Raw genomic sequence first — 17,970 nt, forward strand, 5'->3', positions numbered from 1 at the left:
GAAATATTCTTAACTCTTTACTGCTTTTTAAGCATCTTTTTTATGTTTTGATAAATTTGTACTAAGCAGTTCTTTGCTAATTCATTTAAGAGACACCTTTTCAAGCAGCTGAGAAAAAAAAAAAACAGTAAGCATGAGAAAAACTACACACTTTCTACAATTCGTCATTGTGATATTCTCTGGAAAGGTTAAGCCCACTAGTTATGTCTTGACAAATCCCAGCTCATCACCCCACGCTCACACATCCACAGACCGAAGGCTTCCTAATGAGCCTCGTGTTGGTATGACAGAGCGACCCACCAGCACTAATAGCAGAGTTTAGGTGGCTGCTCGATGTCATTAACAAACCCTTCCCAGCAGCTCACCTCTGGGCTACAACATCCGTTCTGTCCCGACAGTCCACACCAATTACCATTTAATTAGAATTTTGCCAGGCAGCAAAAGGAAGTAGGAAAAAAATGTGAAGGTACCATGTCTGTGGGCTGAAAAGATATGCACATTGAAGAGAGAGAGAGAGACAGAGAGAGAGAGAGAGAGAGAGAGAAAGAGAGAGAGAGAGAGAGAGAGAGAGAGATCTGCTGCAGCTGAATTTAAGAACAAGAGAAATAGTCAACATGTGCACGTGGTAGTAACAAACATGTTGCTGCTTTTGAATCATCTAGGATGTATAGCAACAGTTTTTCTCTGAGATTTTTGAAGGAAATTTGTAAATATAATAAATAATTGCTGTGAAGAAGTGAAGATTTGGTAATAGATCCATAACTTGATGCAAGTTTATAAGACTGACAAGCTAATCTCCTCATTTTCAAGACTGATCTTTTATTAAAGAAATCTAACAACACGAGGTGAATTTAAGAAGATCAGAACGAAATGTGTTGCTTTTTGAGCACTGGAACAAATATTGCAATTTTCTGAGAATTATCTATACAGACTACTGCTGCGAATGCGTTTTAAACAGCTTCTGATCTTAATGTATCCCACTGATGCATATTTCACACATACAGTAATAAGCAAAAAGGTCAGATATAATAATTTTGTCAATTTGTCTTTTAAATAACTATTATTTCATCTGTCTAAATAAACGATTTGATTCATCTTGGTAGCAAAACAATTATTTTTGTTTAAATCCGGCAGTAAACTCCAGATTGTTTGAGAGGAAGAAGAGCAGAGAGACGGATCAACTGGCCAGAGAAGTTTCAGGATATTTTTTGTTGAGTAAAAATCCTCAATGTTGCCTTAAGCTAAACTGTTAATGTTTACAGTTCGCAACATTTTAGATCCTGAAAAGTTTGTCTTGAATGGATCCTGCTCTGGGTTGCTACAATTTCTCCAGTATTTTCAAACTCAAGGTTCTTCTGATTTCCATTTATTGTAAATAAGATGCTTATTGAATTTTCTTCCAACTCCACTTTGAAACAAACTTTTGACACAAATAACATATTAGAACTCTCTAATGGCAGGCTGGAAATTCTCTTCTCTAACAAATTAAGCTGCAGTGAACATCAGTATTGTTGATACACACATCACACTGCTGCATGAAATCCCAAAGCTTGTGACCAGAAAACAGTGTGTGGGTGTCTGTAGCATGGTCAGGGTGCAGGTGTGAAGGCTGTGAGCAGATTCTGGTTTATGGAGGATGCAGGAAGGCAAAACCATCAACATACCGTAGGTCATTGGAGCAATTACTCATTTTTACCAGCATGACATATCTCACATGTGCATAACTCACCATCTCCACACAAACACACACACCAATAGGAGTCACTCATGTACACACTCCTATAAACCATCCCAAATGTAGTATTCTGACACTCCATCTCTCAGTCGGCCGGTCTCAAATGTAAATCAATCGGACAACATGCACACATGAGGAGAGAGGAGCTTTATCTCCGCCTGCAGCTCTGCATCGCATAAATTAACTGGCAACCGACTTGCAAGGTTAAACAGCTAATTATGGAAGCATCCATTAATAACACACGTGCATTCAGGCACCCAGGCCTCTCTGTGCAATCACTGACTTACCATCACTGATCAACTCTTAACTTAGCTGCCCTCTCTTGTGAAAAAGTGACTCAATTTTAAAGAAAAACACTAACGATGATAACAAAATACACTTAAGCTGATCCTCATTAAGAAGGATTTATAATGATCAGAGTGCACGTTTAATCTTATGAACCAATGAATGCTTTCATTGCAGAGAGCTGTCGCAAGAGAAAGCAAAAGATCTGAGACGATCGTTCGTTTTACAAAATTAACGAGCCTTTCAAATTTTGGTGTCAGAAAATTTTAATCTCATCGACGTGACCAGAGGTCTAAGCCACAAATATCTGAACAGTTTTCTTTTCAGGAGCTTAGAAATTAATATAATATACATAATATAACCAGTGTCCTCCAGCGGTTAGCATCTGGTTGCTGTAAGATAATGTTAGATTTCAGTCTATGAAATCGTGTTTGAAATCCTGAGCAAATAAACACTGAGCTAATATAATAGTTCATCAAAACATGAATTTAAGATGAACCTGTCTTTAGTAGTTCATAGGCAGCAATAACACACTTCTTTCACATTTTTCATAACTTGAGACATGAGCTGCAGGTCTAAACAGCAAACATTTAGCTGTTTAGATGTGCAGCTAAATCTCCTGAAATATGCCTTTTAATATATTACTTATAAACAACTAAAACCCTCCCGACCCCACTAAGGGACAAGGGTGCGAGAAAAGGGATGGATGGATAAACAACTGAACTATGTTATCCAAACAAAAAGTAGAGGAGCATCAGACACACAAAAACAGAAAAAAAGCACTACAAATGAGGTAAATTTGTGGAATCGGTCAAAAAAAGTAAAATTGTGAATTACCTGGAATAAAGGCTGACTTGTGACGTGGATGACTTGGGGATCCGGGATGCAGGAGTGTCTCCTGAACGCCATCATGTTTCCCGGCGTAGGAAGGAATGGCGAGGGGGGCGGGTCCTCTGCTGCTTGGTGATAGCGAATGAGCTTTGATGAAGGAACATAACCTCTCTTTGCTGAAAAGACACAATTTAAAATGTCATAACATTAATAATTTCTTCTAAAGAAGATCTAAAACATATGTTTTACATTTATTAAGGTCTAAAGACAGTCAGACGGAAATAAATAATCAGCATTTGAGTTGTTAACTTGCAATAACCTTAATAATACATTTAAAAGTATCAATTTTATTAAAAATTGTAAAAGCTGACATTCTTAAATTAACAAAAGATGGCCAAATTTAACTGTTTCTTTATGTCTCTTGTTGGTGAATTAGATTTTATATAGGAAATTTATCCAACGCAATATCAATATTTTAATTGCTAATAATAAGAAAAAAAACAATACATTTAATTAATTCCATGCATTAAGGAATTAAGAGCCTTAATGCAAGGCTCTTAATTGAAAAACATGTATTTTCATTTACTAAGTTAGATGTCCAAATTATTGTTGTGTAATAAAAGCAACCCATTAGTGTAATGTGTAAAGTCAACCAATAGGTGGCAGCAGAATACTAAAATAAAAACTACAAAAAAATCCCAAACATCCCTTTAAAACTTGACCACAGCAAGAAACCACTTAAGCACTCTGTGCTTCTTTTCTCAATTACATTTTTTCACCAGCTTAATTTGTTACATTTTTTCATTTCTAAGCCAGTCAAGATTAAACGTTCTTGATAAAAAGAGTCTTTACCTCCTGAGTCAACCAGCCACCTCCGTTTGTCTCCGCGGGTGTCGAACTCGCTGATGAGGGCAACAAACTCCCCCTTGGTCAGGTTCAGGTCGAAGTCCCGGGTTCCCACCACCGTGTTTGTGACCTGGAAGATCTTACCGGAGCCGTGCTTATCTGTTAGCTGCTGCAGGCGCCGCTGACACGACGGGCTCAGAGGCTAAAAGAATAGAAAAATACACACATGAATAAAAAACATCAATTAGAAATTAAGTGAATAGACCAACATATAAAATTGTTTCAGGCATTTTGAAAGATTTTAATACTATTGCATGTGGTTTTTAGCTGTACTGAAACAGAGCAGTCTAAAAAGGTCTGAGCAGGTCAGTGAGTAATGATCACACGTAAATGACCTAAAGCCATAGGTCTCATTGTTCCGACTCTCCTGTGACTCAAATACTTTCAGCAAAACTTGTTGGACTTGTTCTGTTTCTTTATAAGGTATGTTTCCTAAGCTTCAAACAAAACATGACGTTTACATTCCACTCTCTTAAAAGGTATTTTCATGCAAAGTTGTTTGACAAGTTTTAATTAGTATGATGAGCAAGTAGAACAGCAGGAATTACAGCCAGCTGTGACTAAGGAAAAGTAAAGTATGTAATTATCACATATAAATGAGCAGCGATTTGAAGTTTTGAGCTTCATTTGATGCAAGATATAAATCAGATATAAATCATCTGTAGCTGTTTTTCCTATCCCTCAATTCCCAATTATGGGAATAACATGCTAGCTTGGTAGCAAAAATGAAGCATCTGTGAAGTGTTTTTATTTTTAAGCAGTTATGAGGCACAGTGACAAAACCTTCAGCTGCTGCTGCTGCGCAAGTTACTCAACAGGTTGTTGCTAGGTAACCAAAGAGTGAGTGAGTTACTAGGCAACCAAATAGTGAATGAGTACACCTAGCTTAGCTAGCCATGAGATTGGCTAAAGTCTGTCCTTTGCCTACATCCCCCAGAATGCTGTGCAGTTCTGGATAGGAGTATCATATGTATTACCTACTGATACTGATCACGTGTCTATTGTGATAAAGACATTGTTATTTTTTTTATTTTTTATTTTGCCAGTGCTAATTATATAAGGTTAAACACACCTAAAAAAACGAATGCACCCTCCATACCCTTTGGACTAGACGTAGATTTCTGACCACAATATTTTATGTTTCAGCTACATTGGAGATGTTATGTTGCTGAGCTGTATTAGCATAAATATATTAGTCACCAAAGAAAATAAGAATTATTATTAATGAATAATAATGAAAAAATTAATTATTTTATTTCAACCTGGACAGCTGGAGAATTAAGGGTTTCTTGGACACTTTGGCATAAAATGTCCAAATTCCTCGCTCCTTCAAGCACAGCAGTCTCTACCCACTCCTGGAATTCCTTTGGATGATAGGAACTGTGAGGAAGCTGCAGATGGAGAACATCAGCGTCAATAAGTATTAAAATATCAAATATTTGCTTAGTTAACAGCATTATTATTAAGTATGGAAGTTTGTACCTGTAGTGCAAAGCCTTGAAAGAGCTGCTCCATGTCTGCAGCGAGGTCTCTGTGCAAGCAGCTGAACGTCCCCAACATTCTCCAGATCATCTGCAGAGCGAGACCATTAAAGCGAGGAAGCTCGTTGAGGAGCAATGTGTTGATTGTCCTGGAAGTGAGGAGGGAAGGGGAAGAAATGTGGCTTTCAAAACTGGAAAATGGCAACAAAAAAATGTAATTCAATACCAATCTGACAGTACAGCAGAAGAAAGCGGACATGTTGTACTCAGACCTACGTTTGCGTGGATGATGAAGTATTTTGCTATAATGTTATGTTTCAAGGAAAGAGGTGGACCCTTTCAAACCTGCGAACATCGTTACAGTATAAGCAGAAACATGATGTTGTGTTGGTGTTTGCTGCAGAAGGAACTGGTGCACTTTAGGAAATAAATGGCTCCATGAGCAAAAACCATTACACTGGAAGATTAAAACAACATCCAAAGAAATCGCCCCAAAAAGATAAAGTTTGGGGCAAAAATAGGTCTTACAAATGAACAACCCCAAGCATAACATCACATCACTAACAGAGTGGCTCAAGCTCAAGGACATCAAAATCTGTTTTTAAGTGGCTGTTGCAAAAATCTGATCTCAATTCAGTAGAAAATTTGTGAGAAGAGTTGAAATGTGTGTAAGAAAGGTGACAGGAAAAAAGTAACATAAATCTAAAGACTGAAAATCTTGTAGAAAGACATCCAAATGTCATCCATTTTTAAAGGAAGGTCAAACAGTAAGGAAATGCATGTGGACTTCTGTATGTAAAGAAACTTAAAGGAAACTTTCTCAATATTTATTCTGGTATTTAGCAAATATTAATAATTCTTGTGATCCTAGCTTACTTAAAACAGCAAATGTTTTTCTTAATTTAAAGTCAAGCGGAAGCAAAAAAAAAAAAAAAAGTAATTTTTTCCCCAATGTATATAAATATCTGGTTTTAACTGTACGTAAAGCCAAAATGACCAGCAAAACTGAAAAAGTAGGAATTTTGACATGAAACATTCTAATGGTGATTTAGATGTTTTAGTCTGAATCCATAATCTGCAGATTTTCTTTCCACGTTGTAGCAAAAAGGCTTCTGGACGCCATATATCTGAGAGAAAATGTGTTCCTGCCTTTTTGACATTATTTATAGTTTAGCTAAAAGTGAATTAACTTGGTTACAATATTTACAACTATCAGCTGGTAAATTAACTCCATTTTATTTGTGTTTCGTTACTTGTATGCGTTGGCCACAGCCTGTTCCTCGTAGCTCAGTTTGGGTTTTCCCTCTATCACTTCATAGTCAAGCAGCTTGTGGAGTCGTTTTCTAATCAGGTTCTTCGGTCCCACCAGGAGGTCCCGCAGTTCACAGAGTGGCTTGTGAATCAGGGTCCTCATCCTTTTTTCCTGAAAAAAATGGCAAGAGTTAAAGCTGACGTTAAACACTTCTTATATCATGTATCCAATATTGAAAACTTTCAGAATTGTCTATTTATTTGATTTGATTTTGACATTTTTCTGTGATTACTCTAATGTCCTTGATATGACTTACAAACATTGGAAGGATCCACTGTCTGAGTGCAGTGTGGATCTCCTTGTAGCAAACAGGGGCCTTTTCACCATCCATGTCAAAGTCAAACTCTTCTGTCTTACATTCCAGGAACCTCTGCAGAGCAACAAGTAAACATTTAAATCTTAATTGGTTTACTTAATTATGTTTCTGTGAAGAAAAAAAACATTAAAAGTTTGAGTAGTTACTGAAGCAACAAGCTGTAAGGGAAGAAATAAAATAAAAAATCACTTTGAAAGTAATAATGGCCTTGTTGTAAAATAATATTTCTGGTAAAATACATGCAAGACAGAGAATGATGAAAAAACAGAAAAACAGATAAGTAGGGAGAAAATGTTAAACAAGAAAGAAAGGCATAGGACAAAAATTACGGGAAATTAGGAGAATAATTTTAGACCTTAAAACACTGGACTCTAGTGTGTGACCTAAAATGAGCTCCTGGGTTTACTCAGTGTGACTCAGATGGCAGCAGAAACATGTTTATTCATATTAAACTTCTCCAGCCACTGCAACTGGACTGGAAAGTTCCAGTATGTGAGTCAGTTGGTCCACTTTGAGCTTCAGAAATGAACATGTGGTACTTTCTCACTTTTAACTTAAATTATTTAGATCAATGGGAATCATCTCAATCTGATGGTGTCATATTGACAGATTGAAGGAGTGGAAAACAGTAAAAATAGTCAAAATAGCTATAAGGAAAATGTATTTCTAAAAATATTTTCAAATAATTCTCAAATGGTAAATGAGAAATGACACGAAGCAGCCTGGAGGAAGGTAAGTAGATTATGTGTTAGGGATGTGATGACCTATCAGTGTCACTGTAAACAAAGAAACACATGTTTTACATTCGGTTTCTGTCTGGCAGCTAGATTTGGTCAACGGCAAACAACATTCCTAGGAGATAATAAGGGGTTATTATGCCCAGGATCCACTGCATGAAAGGAAAAGTGTATGTCTAATATATGTTAATCTTCCTGCCTCAGTGACACACATTATAATAATTAGCTTTATTCTTATGGAGGACAAAGTAATTACACATTTCTACTTTTATTTGTCTATGGTAGACTTACCTGTAGGTGGAAAAGGTAAGTTTCCACATTCTCCAGAAGCACCAGGATCCCATATTCCAGAATGTTAAAGAAACCTTCAAGGGTATCAAACTCTTCATCCACCAGCTGCAAAATAACACAAGAGGAGAAATACGGTAAAATGTGCTTGAGTGCATGACAGCAATAATATTTGTTTATTGTTCATACAAGTCAAGAGTCCACAACCTTCAGAACTGAAAGAGGCATTTTGTCCTCAGTCCTTGTTTAGAAATTATTGTTGTTTTAAAAGATTGTAACACAATCTTTTAAAACATAGACTGCTTATCATTTTTTATAAATATCTGCGAAAGAAAATTTGCTTTCATGCTTAAAGAAACATGATTTTATTTCTGTTTTTAGATTTTAAAGCACAGAAAGACAACATTTTTGCAGCAATGAAAATGATGCAATCCAGGATGGATGATATTCCTGAAAAATGAAGTTTATTTTTATACATTTAGTGTCTGTGCAATGTGAGATCATTTTTGGTTGGCCACACAATTTTGCCCTATATAAAATTATTACTGATTTTGAAAGCATACAAATTTCACACCTAATGACCAAAATGTAGATGAAAAAAATTGTACTAACTTCTTGTGTAAAATTACTGCAATTATTCATCAAATTATCTATCAAAAAACTAACAAATTGATCAAACCTGGTATGAAGAGCCACTAGTGGCTCAAGAGCTGCAGGTTTCAGACATGATGAACAGTTATTAAAGTCACCTGTTTGCAATTCAATGCATAGATATTAAAACATTAAAACAGGGTTGCAAAAGGTAGCTGCTTTAGGTTTTAAAAAGAAATAGTGTTGGAGTTGCAGCCAGTCCACCACTGTTGCCAAACAGATGCTGAACATATTGGGGTTACTATAGCAACTGTGATTTTGCAGATGGAGCTGAAAGGCCGTTATGGTTTGTGGCATCTTCCCCTGATGTAACCCGAGCTTTTTTTCCCACATTTTGTCATAAAGTAACATCACAGGATCCATTTACTTATGTTAACGGTACGTACTCAAAATAATTACTTTGGATGCATAAATATAGCTGCTCAATATTGTAAGAAGTTGGGCTTACAATATGCACTAATCATTCATTCTTATAACAGCCTGGTCAAGCTTTTATTCACAATTGTGACATGTATAATGTATGCAAGAGTGATTTTACAAATATGTTACGAATATTTGTGAAGTCTGTTTTTATTGTCCTTCTTGTAGAACTTCACACGCCATGATAATCTTTCTCTTCCTGAGCAGAAATGATACTTTGATTATGCAGAGAAAAGTCACACAAACAAGCCATATTTACATCTATTTAAATGATCGGATGTCATAGAAAAAAGTCCTAATATTGCTAAATCCATGTTGAATTCCTCTCCAGGAGTAGATTTGTAACTCTGGTGTGCAAACATAAGTTTCCACCTGCAGGGTGTGTTTCTACAAATGCTATGCTTGTGCAAACTTAAACCACCACATCCACGGTGTTTTCATGCTCTTTCCCTTTAAAGCTGCTCTGCAAAGTGTTACAAATAACTACAATCAAGCAATGCTCTGATGTGTTATGCTTTTTTGTCCAACCAAACCTCAGAAACTTTGTTATTATTTTAGATTCTGCCATCTCATTCAAGTCCCATTCTGGTGGGTTAATCAGAAACTTCTTTTTCCAGATACGAAATATTTCCAAGCTGGATTGGAGATGATTATCCAGACTTTTATTTTATAATGTTGGCTCAATAACAGGCCAGTTCATACCTTTCTCTTGTGGATCATTAACTACTGAGGTGCAGCTAGAGATAAGGTGTGCACAGGTAGAGGTATTTTACTGCTTCGAGGCCATTTGTTTTTAAATGACCCTCTCATGTGACCCTCCCAACCCACAAGGAGCAGCCCAACCTTGTGGGTTGTGAGAGAGCAGCCCAACCCACAAGGTTGGGCTGCTCTCTCTCTAATACCTGTTGTGGTACTGGAAGTCATCTTGGTTCCTACCTTTGGTGCCATTCCAGTCTCATGTTTGATGTACTGACTGAACCTTGCGGTCTTCTTTGCGATGCTGTGCGTGCTGAGCCGGTTGATCTTGTCCATAATGGTCAGGTTTTCAGTCTTCTTGTATTTATCAGCTATAAAACATTAGGAACAATATCTCACAGCTTCTTTTATAAATGTTTAAAATTAAACTTGGATAAATCTTCGCGATTCTTTTTCTAGAACATTACAAAAGTATCTAATAGTGCCTAGAACGTCTGCATTTGCTGTGCAACAACTACAAATTTAAATGCATTTTATTGGGGTTTTATGTCATAGTCTAAAACATTCAGAAGATGAAGTTATCATATGTATTCAACCCTCTTTACTCAGATACCTCTAAATAAAATCTAGATATTTGTCTAGTTTCTAGTGCAAATATTTTAGTACACTTGAAATAAGACCAAACTGAACTTTAAGAGCTTGTTTTAATTCAAAAATTCCTAAATACTGATGAAAAAGTATTCATATATGTCTTTATCCACTCTCACTGCTTGAGCTATTTTGTAAAGAAGTATCAGTTAAAACTTCATAATTATGAGCTACTTTATGTAGGTCTTTCATATAAAATCCCAATAAAATACAGTAAACATGTGGAAGTGACAAAATACACTGCAAAACTGTCTTACCAACTTCTCTGAACCGTTTGTACTCATTGATGTTACAGTTCAGGGCGATGGAGGTGTTAGCAGTCTGCTCCAGGAGGGCGTACGCTGGGTGAGAGGGGTCTGTGTGCTTCTGGATGGTCTGCAGGAGGAGAGGGTATCGCGCAATCCGCTGCACTGGCATTACCAAGAAGAAACTCAGAGAGGTGGCATTGACTTCAGGTCTGGGGTGGAAAAAAAGGAAGATTATCTAACTTTAATGAAAAAGAAGCACTCACTATTAAAAGGCAGCTTGCTACTTGAAACTCACGCTGCTGATTTTACGACTTTAATAATGTCACTCCAAAGTGTCTCGTTCTGTTTGTAGTCGTTCTCCACTAACGAGATATGATTGTAGTTCCACAAGTATTCTTTGTATGCTGCTTCGATATCAGAGGAGAGGCTGAGGAATGAAGCACCTGCCAGGAAAAACAAAATGCATAAGTATGCATAAGATAAGATGAACAATAAGGTAATTCAACTGTTACTAACTTCTTTTTTTAATGGTTGAGAAAAAATACATCTCATGGGAATATGTTAATTACAGCACTCTATAATTACTGCCACTCCTCTGTATGCTCTGACCTTAGAAATGTTGCAAGAGAAAAAAAGGATTGTACAAACTAAACCACCAGCATGCAGTAAATTGTGGAAGATATTTCAGTTGACAAACAAAAATGCATGAAAACTATCCCAGGAAGAACATCTTTCAACTTCTCATCTTTCAACCTTTCAAAGTTTTATACAGTAAATCTTTGGGCACCATGTTCTCACTGAAACTGTCCAATACTTAGGAGAACAGTCTCACTGTAATATGAACATATTTCTCTTCGAATGTTGCTTAATTGGGAACAACAAAGGTTTGGGTGACTTACAGAGATTTTCTAGAAATTCTGGGCTTTGAGGCTTGAGCTGCTTCTGCTCCAACTTGCTGAGGAGGCGGCTCGACACATTCATCACCTCCTCTGTGTACAGAAACAGACTGTCCAGGTTTGGTGGCGGAGGCTTTGGAGAATATGAGATGAAAACAATTTTAAAAAACAAATAAAACCCTGATTAACTTTTCTATGCTGCAGAATTAGAAAAGCTTGAGATATGTTGCATATACATATCTTGGTTTAAATATGCTAAACTATTAAAGTCATAAATTATCCTCCTTATTGTAGCACGGACACAATGTATGTCTTGCAGTTTTTTCTTTATGCACTTTTAAAAAGCTGGTGAACATTACATCTACATAGCCATGTACTTATAAGACATAGAGTTATTGGCTAACAAATAGAGTGGTTGGTTCCACTTTTATTTAGGTGATACAGTAAACGAGACTAAATAAGATGCATGCCACAATTTTAAGATTTTATGTGAATAAAATCTTTCCACTTTGCTTTGCTCTGTCATGAGTCACTTTCTAAAACAGATGGAAGTAAGGCCAGTAATTGTGGTTCCAAATGAGCAATTCTAGTTCTAAGTTTTGGTTCAGTTGTGTCTGCAGAAAACTAGTTTGTCTACTTTGCTGGCCAGTTATTATCAAGATGAAGGTGACGGGGAAAGTGTACCGTGGAAATGTGGAAGAACAGCAGCCACGCTTCATTACACTTAGTTCAGATTGTATTACTGCACAGTCTAAATCTGGAGATGTCATGCATGTTTTCAACTGAATGCATGACGTCGTTTCATGGTTAATGAAGTAATTTTTAGTTTAAAAACAAATAGATAGATAGGAATTGATAGCGGAAGCTGGAAAAACATGTTGTCCCTCTCCATTTCAGTCAACTGAGAGCAGAGTGGGCACAAACCCTGGCAGCAAACAGAACAATGTGCATATTTCTAGAGAAAACAGGAGACTTATCTGTCAAACAATGGCTGTATTTATGTGGCTGTTTTCTGTTTCCAGCTCCCCTCATCTCTGTTGCCTCGGCTCTGTCCCTCTCCATCCTTTGTCCATTGTCATCTAAATGTATTTTTATGCCTTTCTCACAGATTTCTTTCATATTTTATTCCCAGAAGACAAATCTTCACTAAAACGTAATGAATCCACCAGATAATTTCATTGCTTTACAAGCACTGCGAGGTCTTTTCCTTTCCCGCTCATTCTCTTCCTTCATCTTCAGGCTCATCCATCACCATATGAACCTTAATATCATTATGTTTTATGAGGCTTCATTTCATTACTGCGGGAAGAATAAATTATTATTTTGCTGTAATACGCAATTCCTCAGGGGTAATGAAAAGCTGAAAATGGCAAGTCATTAGGAAGCTGCAGCAGAGCTTTGGGATTGTGCACAGCAACTTCAAAATAAAATTATTTTTGGGTTATTATAGCTTAAAATCAACTTTTTACCCACCCCGTTTGATATATTTGTACATTATTGGAATGCAAAAAATGTAACTAGGCTGCTGGATCCTTAATACTCAAACACAGCATTTGCTAATCAAATAAAGTAATAAAATTAATGGATCACGGATAATAAAGCAGTTATGGAAAGTAATAATAAACAGTCATTCATAAATGATCAGACCCTGGCATATCTAGTAAGGTAAATCTACATTAAAACTCAGATTTAATTTGAAAACCAGTCCACTTTGGCTTGGTGGTCTTCTCACTACAATAAACAATAAACAAACAATGTTTCTAGATTTCCTGCAAAGTAAATCATTATTCAGATCTATAATTTCAAGGCCCGAATAAAAAAGAGGAGAGTATAAATCACTAGATATCAGGTAATTTAAGATTCCTACAAGAGATGAGTAATTCAACTAATAGTTACAGAATGCAAATTCAAATTGTTCAGATTTTCCTGATTAGACTTATTTACAGCAAAAGTTTTCGATTAATTTAATTGTGGATTTGGAATAATGTAATATGAGAGAAAATATTAGATCAGTCGTCCAAAGTGTGCCAAGATGGGTCACTTTTCTCTCCAGATATCGCCTCACGTCAGCCACCCATCCCAAGTGTAAGTAGATCCCGGACAAATGTTAGATTTGAAAAGGATCTAAGAGTTTGCTTTTTTCACATATACATGTACAATTACATAAACTGTCTAAATGTAACTAAAACTATAACACTTCCCATGACAAGAAAGAAACCTGATAGAAACTGAACCAACATCTGTCTGTCTTTTAGCAAAATTTCACAGGAAGAAAGTTTTAATGCAGCCAAAGTATTTGTTGGGACCTTTTGTCTTCCCAACTGTAAGTTGGTAATTATGTGAATGGTTGGCAGTAAAATGTTCAGATTTTACAGCTTTCAGAAAACAATAGTATAAACAGAGGTGAGTAGAATACAAAAAAGTACAAGATAGCCAACCAAGAAATTACTCAAGTAAGAGTAAAATAAGTATTTGATAAAAATGTTACTCAAGTGCTGAGCAACAGATCAAAGCATCAATCATTTAAAAATATCAATCATCAGACAGACCAAGATACAAAGTTACGAGGAAATGTTGGTATTTTAAAGACCAAAAAGAAAACCACTTTATATAAATATCATAAGTATATATAAGTACTAAATAAAATCAAGCAAAAGAAACATTTTTCCAAATCAGTTTCTCTCAATAAAAACTGATGAAACTTTAAGGATAACTGCAGGTGTGTGTTTGTGTCTGGTGGAGTTTTGGTTAAAACATGTTCGTCCGTCATTCAATGAAGTTACTCACAGATGTTAAAGTATCCAGAAATTATGAAGCAATGATACTTCATAATAAAATTAGTAAAAATACTCCTGAAAGTACATATTTATTAAAATAGTTACTCAAGTAATTGCAAGAAATTACTTCTATGGCTGTAACCAACCCCAAATGTGAATAATCTATATTCCCTAGTCTGTTTTGATTATCTTTATCACTATGTTGTATAAAAACGTAGTTACATGCTACTTATTCTTACCTGGAGGTTGTTCAAACTGTTCCTGATATTTACAGTGCAGATCCGCAGCATTTTGAGGTAACTCTTCTCCGACTGGACCAGCTCTTCGATGGCCATCATCTGTCTCTGAGCTTGCCTCTCTTTTGCTGCCGCTTCCTCCTCTTCACTCTTCTTCTTGGCTTCCTCTGCCAGCCTCTCCTTTGACACCAAGGTCTCCTCTGAGAAACTGTCCTCTGAGGGAAATCTTAAACGTATTTGATGAGAGCCTGCATCTGCAAGTTCTGAGGAATCAGTAGTTGGTTTAAGCACTAAATCTTCTGCAGTCTCCTCTTCAGAGCTAGCATTGTCATATTCAACTTGATTGTCCTTCTCTTTATTTCCACTTTCCTTTGTTTGATTTCTCTTGACAACCTTCTTCACTGCACCTGAATAGCGAAGAGGAGTAGAGGCTGATTTGTGGAGTTTGAAGGGCGATGGGTTTGGTCTACCGGACACTTCCATGATGGAGATCGCTGTCAAGGAAAAACACCATAAGCCTTCTTAATGTATTTTATACACATTTTATTGTTGTCTTCAACATTTAAAAAATAATAAAATACTTTTACTAGAGACCTCGTAATCATTAAAAAGATCCAAAAAATTATGCAACTTCAAACAGTAAATCTCATCTTTAAACAGACTGTAAAAATATCCTAAATTTATTAACAATGAGAAACATGGATGTTCATATTCAGAACTTTAATCATGTTTTACTGAAATTATCAGACTTACAGAAGCCCAATAATGTCCAAATATTCAAAACTTTGGCCCAGAAAATCTAAAATACTACCTTATACTAAATAAGACACTGAGACCTGTTTTGGAAGTTGAACCAATCCCAACAATCATAATCCAAGTCGTTTTAAATGATGGGTATCATAGTTCAGAAGTACACTCCTCTACCAATCACTGTGGTTGGTGTGCAGTCCTTGTGACCAGTTTACACTGGATTATGACCATGCACATTATTTTATTGAGCAAAAGAAAAGTGATTCTGAAGCTACCACTATGTATCAAGAAATAACTTTGTTAACCATTATGGCCTTTTCACAGCTGGTAGCTTGTCATCCTACCTATAAATATTAAATATGACAAAATTTAAAGTAAAATATTTGAAGCAGAAGAACAGCATTTTCTATAGATTTGGTAGCCTCACAATTAACTGCAACTAAACAGAAATATTTTAGAAGCCAGTTTATCAAGAAGACATTTTAAAACAGAGAGTAAGACGGAGAATGATAAGATAATTCTTTAGAAATAAAAGTTAAATTGAAACATTGTCACCAAGCTTTGTTGGAACAGCATATTAATGTTTCTCTGCAGGATCAAACATTTCTGTAGCAGAGGGAACAAAAGTATCTCAAATATCTTGTTAATCAAGAATGTGGGTTGCAACGACAACATTAACAAGGAACGCAGATGAAATGTAGTGTGTTATTTTAGTGAACTTTAAAGGTAGGGAGTTTTTAATTACTTTTAGCTGAAAGGGTAAACTATAATTGTACAACTGGATTTGGGCTTGTATCGTAATTGAAACAGACACAAACATACTCAGACAGCAGCCCTGGATCCATATGCCTTATAATTAACTGAATTCAAGCTGTGTGCTCACAAAGAATCATTTATTTTTGGAGAAAAGAGTGAGACAGAAAATAAATATGCCACCAGAAATCAGTCAATATGTTTATCTGTTGGACAAGAAGTCTGACTCCCGAAAAGTACAGACGACTGAATATTTCTCAGAAAATCACATATGAAAGCAGCCTCACATCCTCTTCTGTGTTTTCACAGCTGAGCCGTCTCAACAGCCCACATCAAAACCTGCATATTTACAATAAAATATGAAACAGCTGTATGCATGGTCTTCATCATTTTTGTAGAGAAGAAATATTGCAACACCAACAGATTTCCAGATGGGGAGGCTGGCTGGACTGTGAACTTATTTTGCATTACAACATCTGCTTCACATCTACTTAACACATCACTAAGGCATCTCTTTAGTCATAATAAATCCACTTTCAATCACTTAGCTGCTACTTTCTGAACGTGACAAAAGAAAGAAAAGTTTATGTAATTGTAACAATTAACTAATGATTTTTTTTGCAACACCGTCACACCTTGTACTGATAATAATAATTCATTTGAAACAGACATTTCTTACTCAGTAACACAGCAGACGGCAAGAGATAACGGGTCATTGTTTACTGGTGACTTCCCTCAAGCATACAGACAGTGGGGAGGTATTGTCATGGATACGCTGAGCTTAAGCACCACTTGTTGAGCCACCAGGAGGCTGACAAGTTGCTTAAAGGGCGATAAATGCTGCCACCAGCGTCACACTATAGCTATTATGCGGTTCAGCTGGATGATCTGTGGTTTTCAGGGGAAAACCTGACAGAGACTTGAGTCTTTGTGATTAAGTTTGAGACAGAGGCAGCTTGTTAAAACATTCAATATCAGAGGATAAGCATTGTTCCACTTTCAAAGCCACTTAGCGTAATTTCTTTGATATCTCGGAACTTATCTTGCAAAACATTAATAATGTATAAATTAAATCATTGACATCTACCTTTTGGAGGCTTTTAAGAGCACATCCCAAAGGAAGGAGAAGACTTGGAATAGTGAGCTTCAGAATGTTATCCGTTTGAGATCTTCCATCTCTACTTATCCATGCACCCATCTTGTTTGCACATTTTCAGCTTTGTTTTCATAAACTATTTGAATTCACAGCTAATATGCAACAACTTCCCATTTATTTTTGTCCAGTTTCTACTGCTAATAGAAACAAAAATTAGACAAAACTTGCAAGTACAGTGATCCCTCGTTTTTTGCGGGGGTTGCGTTCCGAAAACAACCCGCAAAAAGCAAAATCCACGAAGTAGAGTTACTTTTATTTTTTATGATTATTGCACAGCATAATTAAATACTCTACATTGAAACCAAAGAACAAACCTGTTTTCAGGTCAGCGGATGTGCGTGTTAATCAATCGGGCCTCAATGTGATCCGGAGTCATGTCATTAAAGCGTCTCCTCCAACCTGCCCAGCGAGATTCAAGGCTGTATCTACGCCAGAGCGATGGACCTCGTCAAGCGAGCCTCAGGTCGGGTTTTCCACTGATTCTGGCCAGTTTTTTCCAGCAGGCGTTAAAAGTTTCAGTTTCATCTCTTGAATGGCCAATCTGTATTACGTATATTTAAATACCATAACATTATTGGCACACAGGTAGAGAAGAAGCGCAGAGACTGTTTAGCCAATCAGGACGCAGAAGACAATGCACTGTGAAAAAAAACTGCACAAAAAAAAAAAAAAAATCCGCGAAGCAGCGAGACCGTGAAAGGTGAACCGCGTTATAGCGAGGGATCACTGTAACTTTTTATCAAGACATAGGAGCTTCTTTAAGTCAATAATTCTTGAAAATTGATCAAAAATACAAGATCCACTGGCAGATTACTTCACTCACAAGACATTTTCAACCATTACTTCAT

The 17,970-nt window shown here is 36.4% G+C and overlaps 1 protein-coding gene across 4 annotated transcripts in view; it reads right to left on the reverse strand.

Annotated features, from left to right (window-relative positions):
• Window positions 1-17,970, reverse strand: part of arhgef37 (Rho guanine nucleotide exchange factor (GEF) 37) — a 29,578-nt gene that overhangs the window by 5,170 nt on the left and 6,438 nt on the right. For 3 of the 4 annotated variants that reach the window (XM_008420862.3, XM_008420860.3, XM_017307260.2), the window contains 12 exons: window positions 14,467-14,957; window positions 11,454-11,583; window positions 10,850-10,997; window positions 10,564-10,763; window positions 9,899-10,029; window positions 7,895-7,999; window positions 6,807-6,920; window positions 6,492-6,661; window positions 5,240-5,387; window positions 5,020-5,148; window positions 3,704-3,899; window positions 2,858-3,027 (listed from right to left, as the gene is read on the reverse strand). In XM_008420862.3, the coding sequence (XP_008419084.1) occupies window positions 2,858-3,027; window positions 3,704-3,899; window positions 5,020-5,148; window positions 5,240-5,387; window positions 6,492-6,661; window positions 6,807-6,920; window positions 7,895-7,999; window positions 9,899-10,029; window positions 10,564-10,763; window positions 10,850-10,997; window positions 11,454-11,583; window positions 14,467-14,946 (2,121 nt within the window). In that variant the 5' untranslated portion in view covers window positions 14,947-14,957. Of the gene's footprint in view, window positions 1-2,857; window positions 3,028-3,703; window positions 3,900-5,019; window positions 5,149-5,239; window positions 5,388-6,491; window positions 6,662-6,806; window positions 6,921-7,894; window positions 8,000-9,898; window positions 10,030-10,563; window positions 10,764-10,849; window positions 10,998-11,453; window positions 11,584-14,466; window positions 14,958-17,436; window positions 17,618-17,970 lie in introns of those variants that run through there. The other variant, XM_081611814.1, reaches the window with a different exon arrangement.

This window comes from Poecilia reticulata, chromosome 10, assembly GCF_904066995.2.
Source record: "Poecilia reticulata chromosome 10, P_reticulata-male-v2, whole genome shotgun sequence".
Classification (NCBI taxonomy): Eukaryota; Metazoa; Chordata; class Actinopteri; order Cyprinodontiformes; family Poeciliidae; genus Poecilia; species Poecilia reticulata.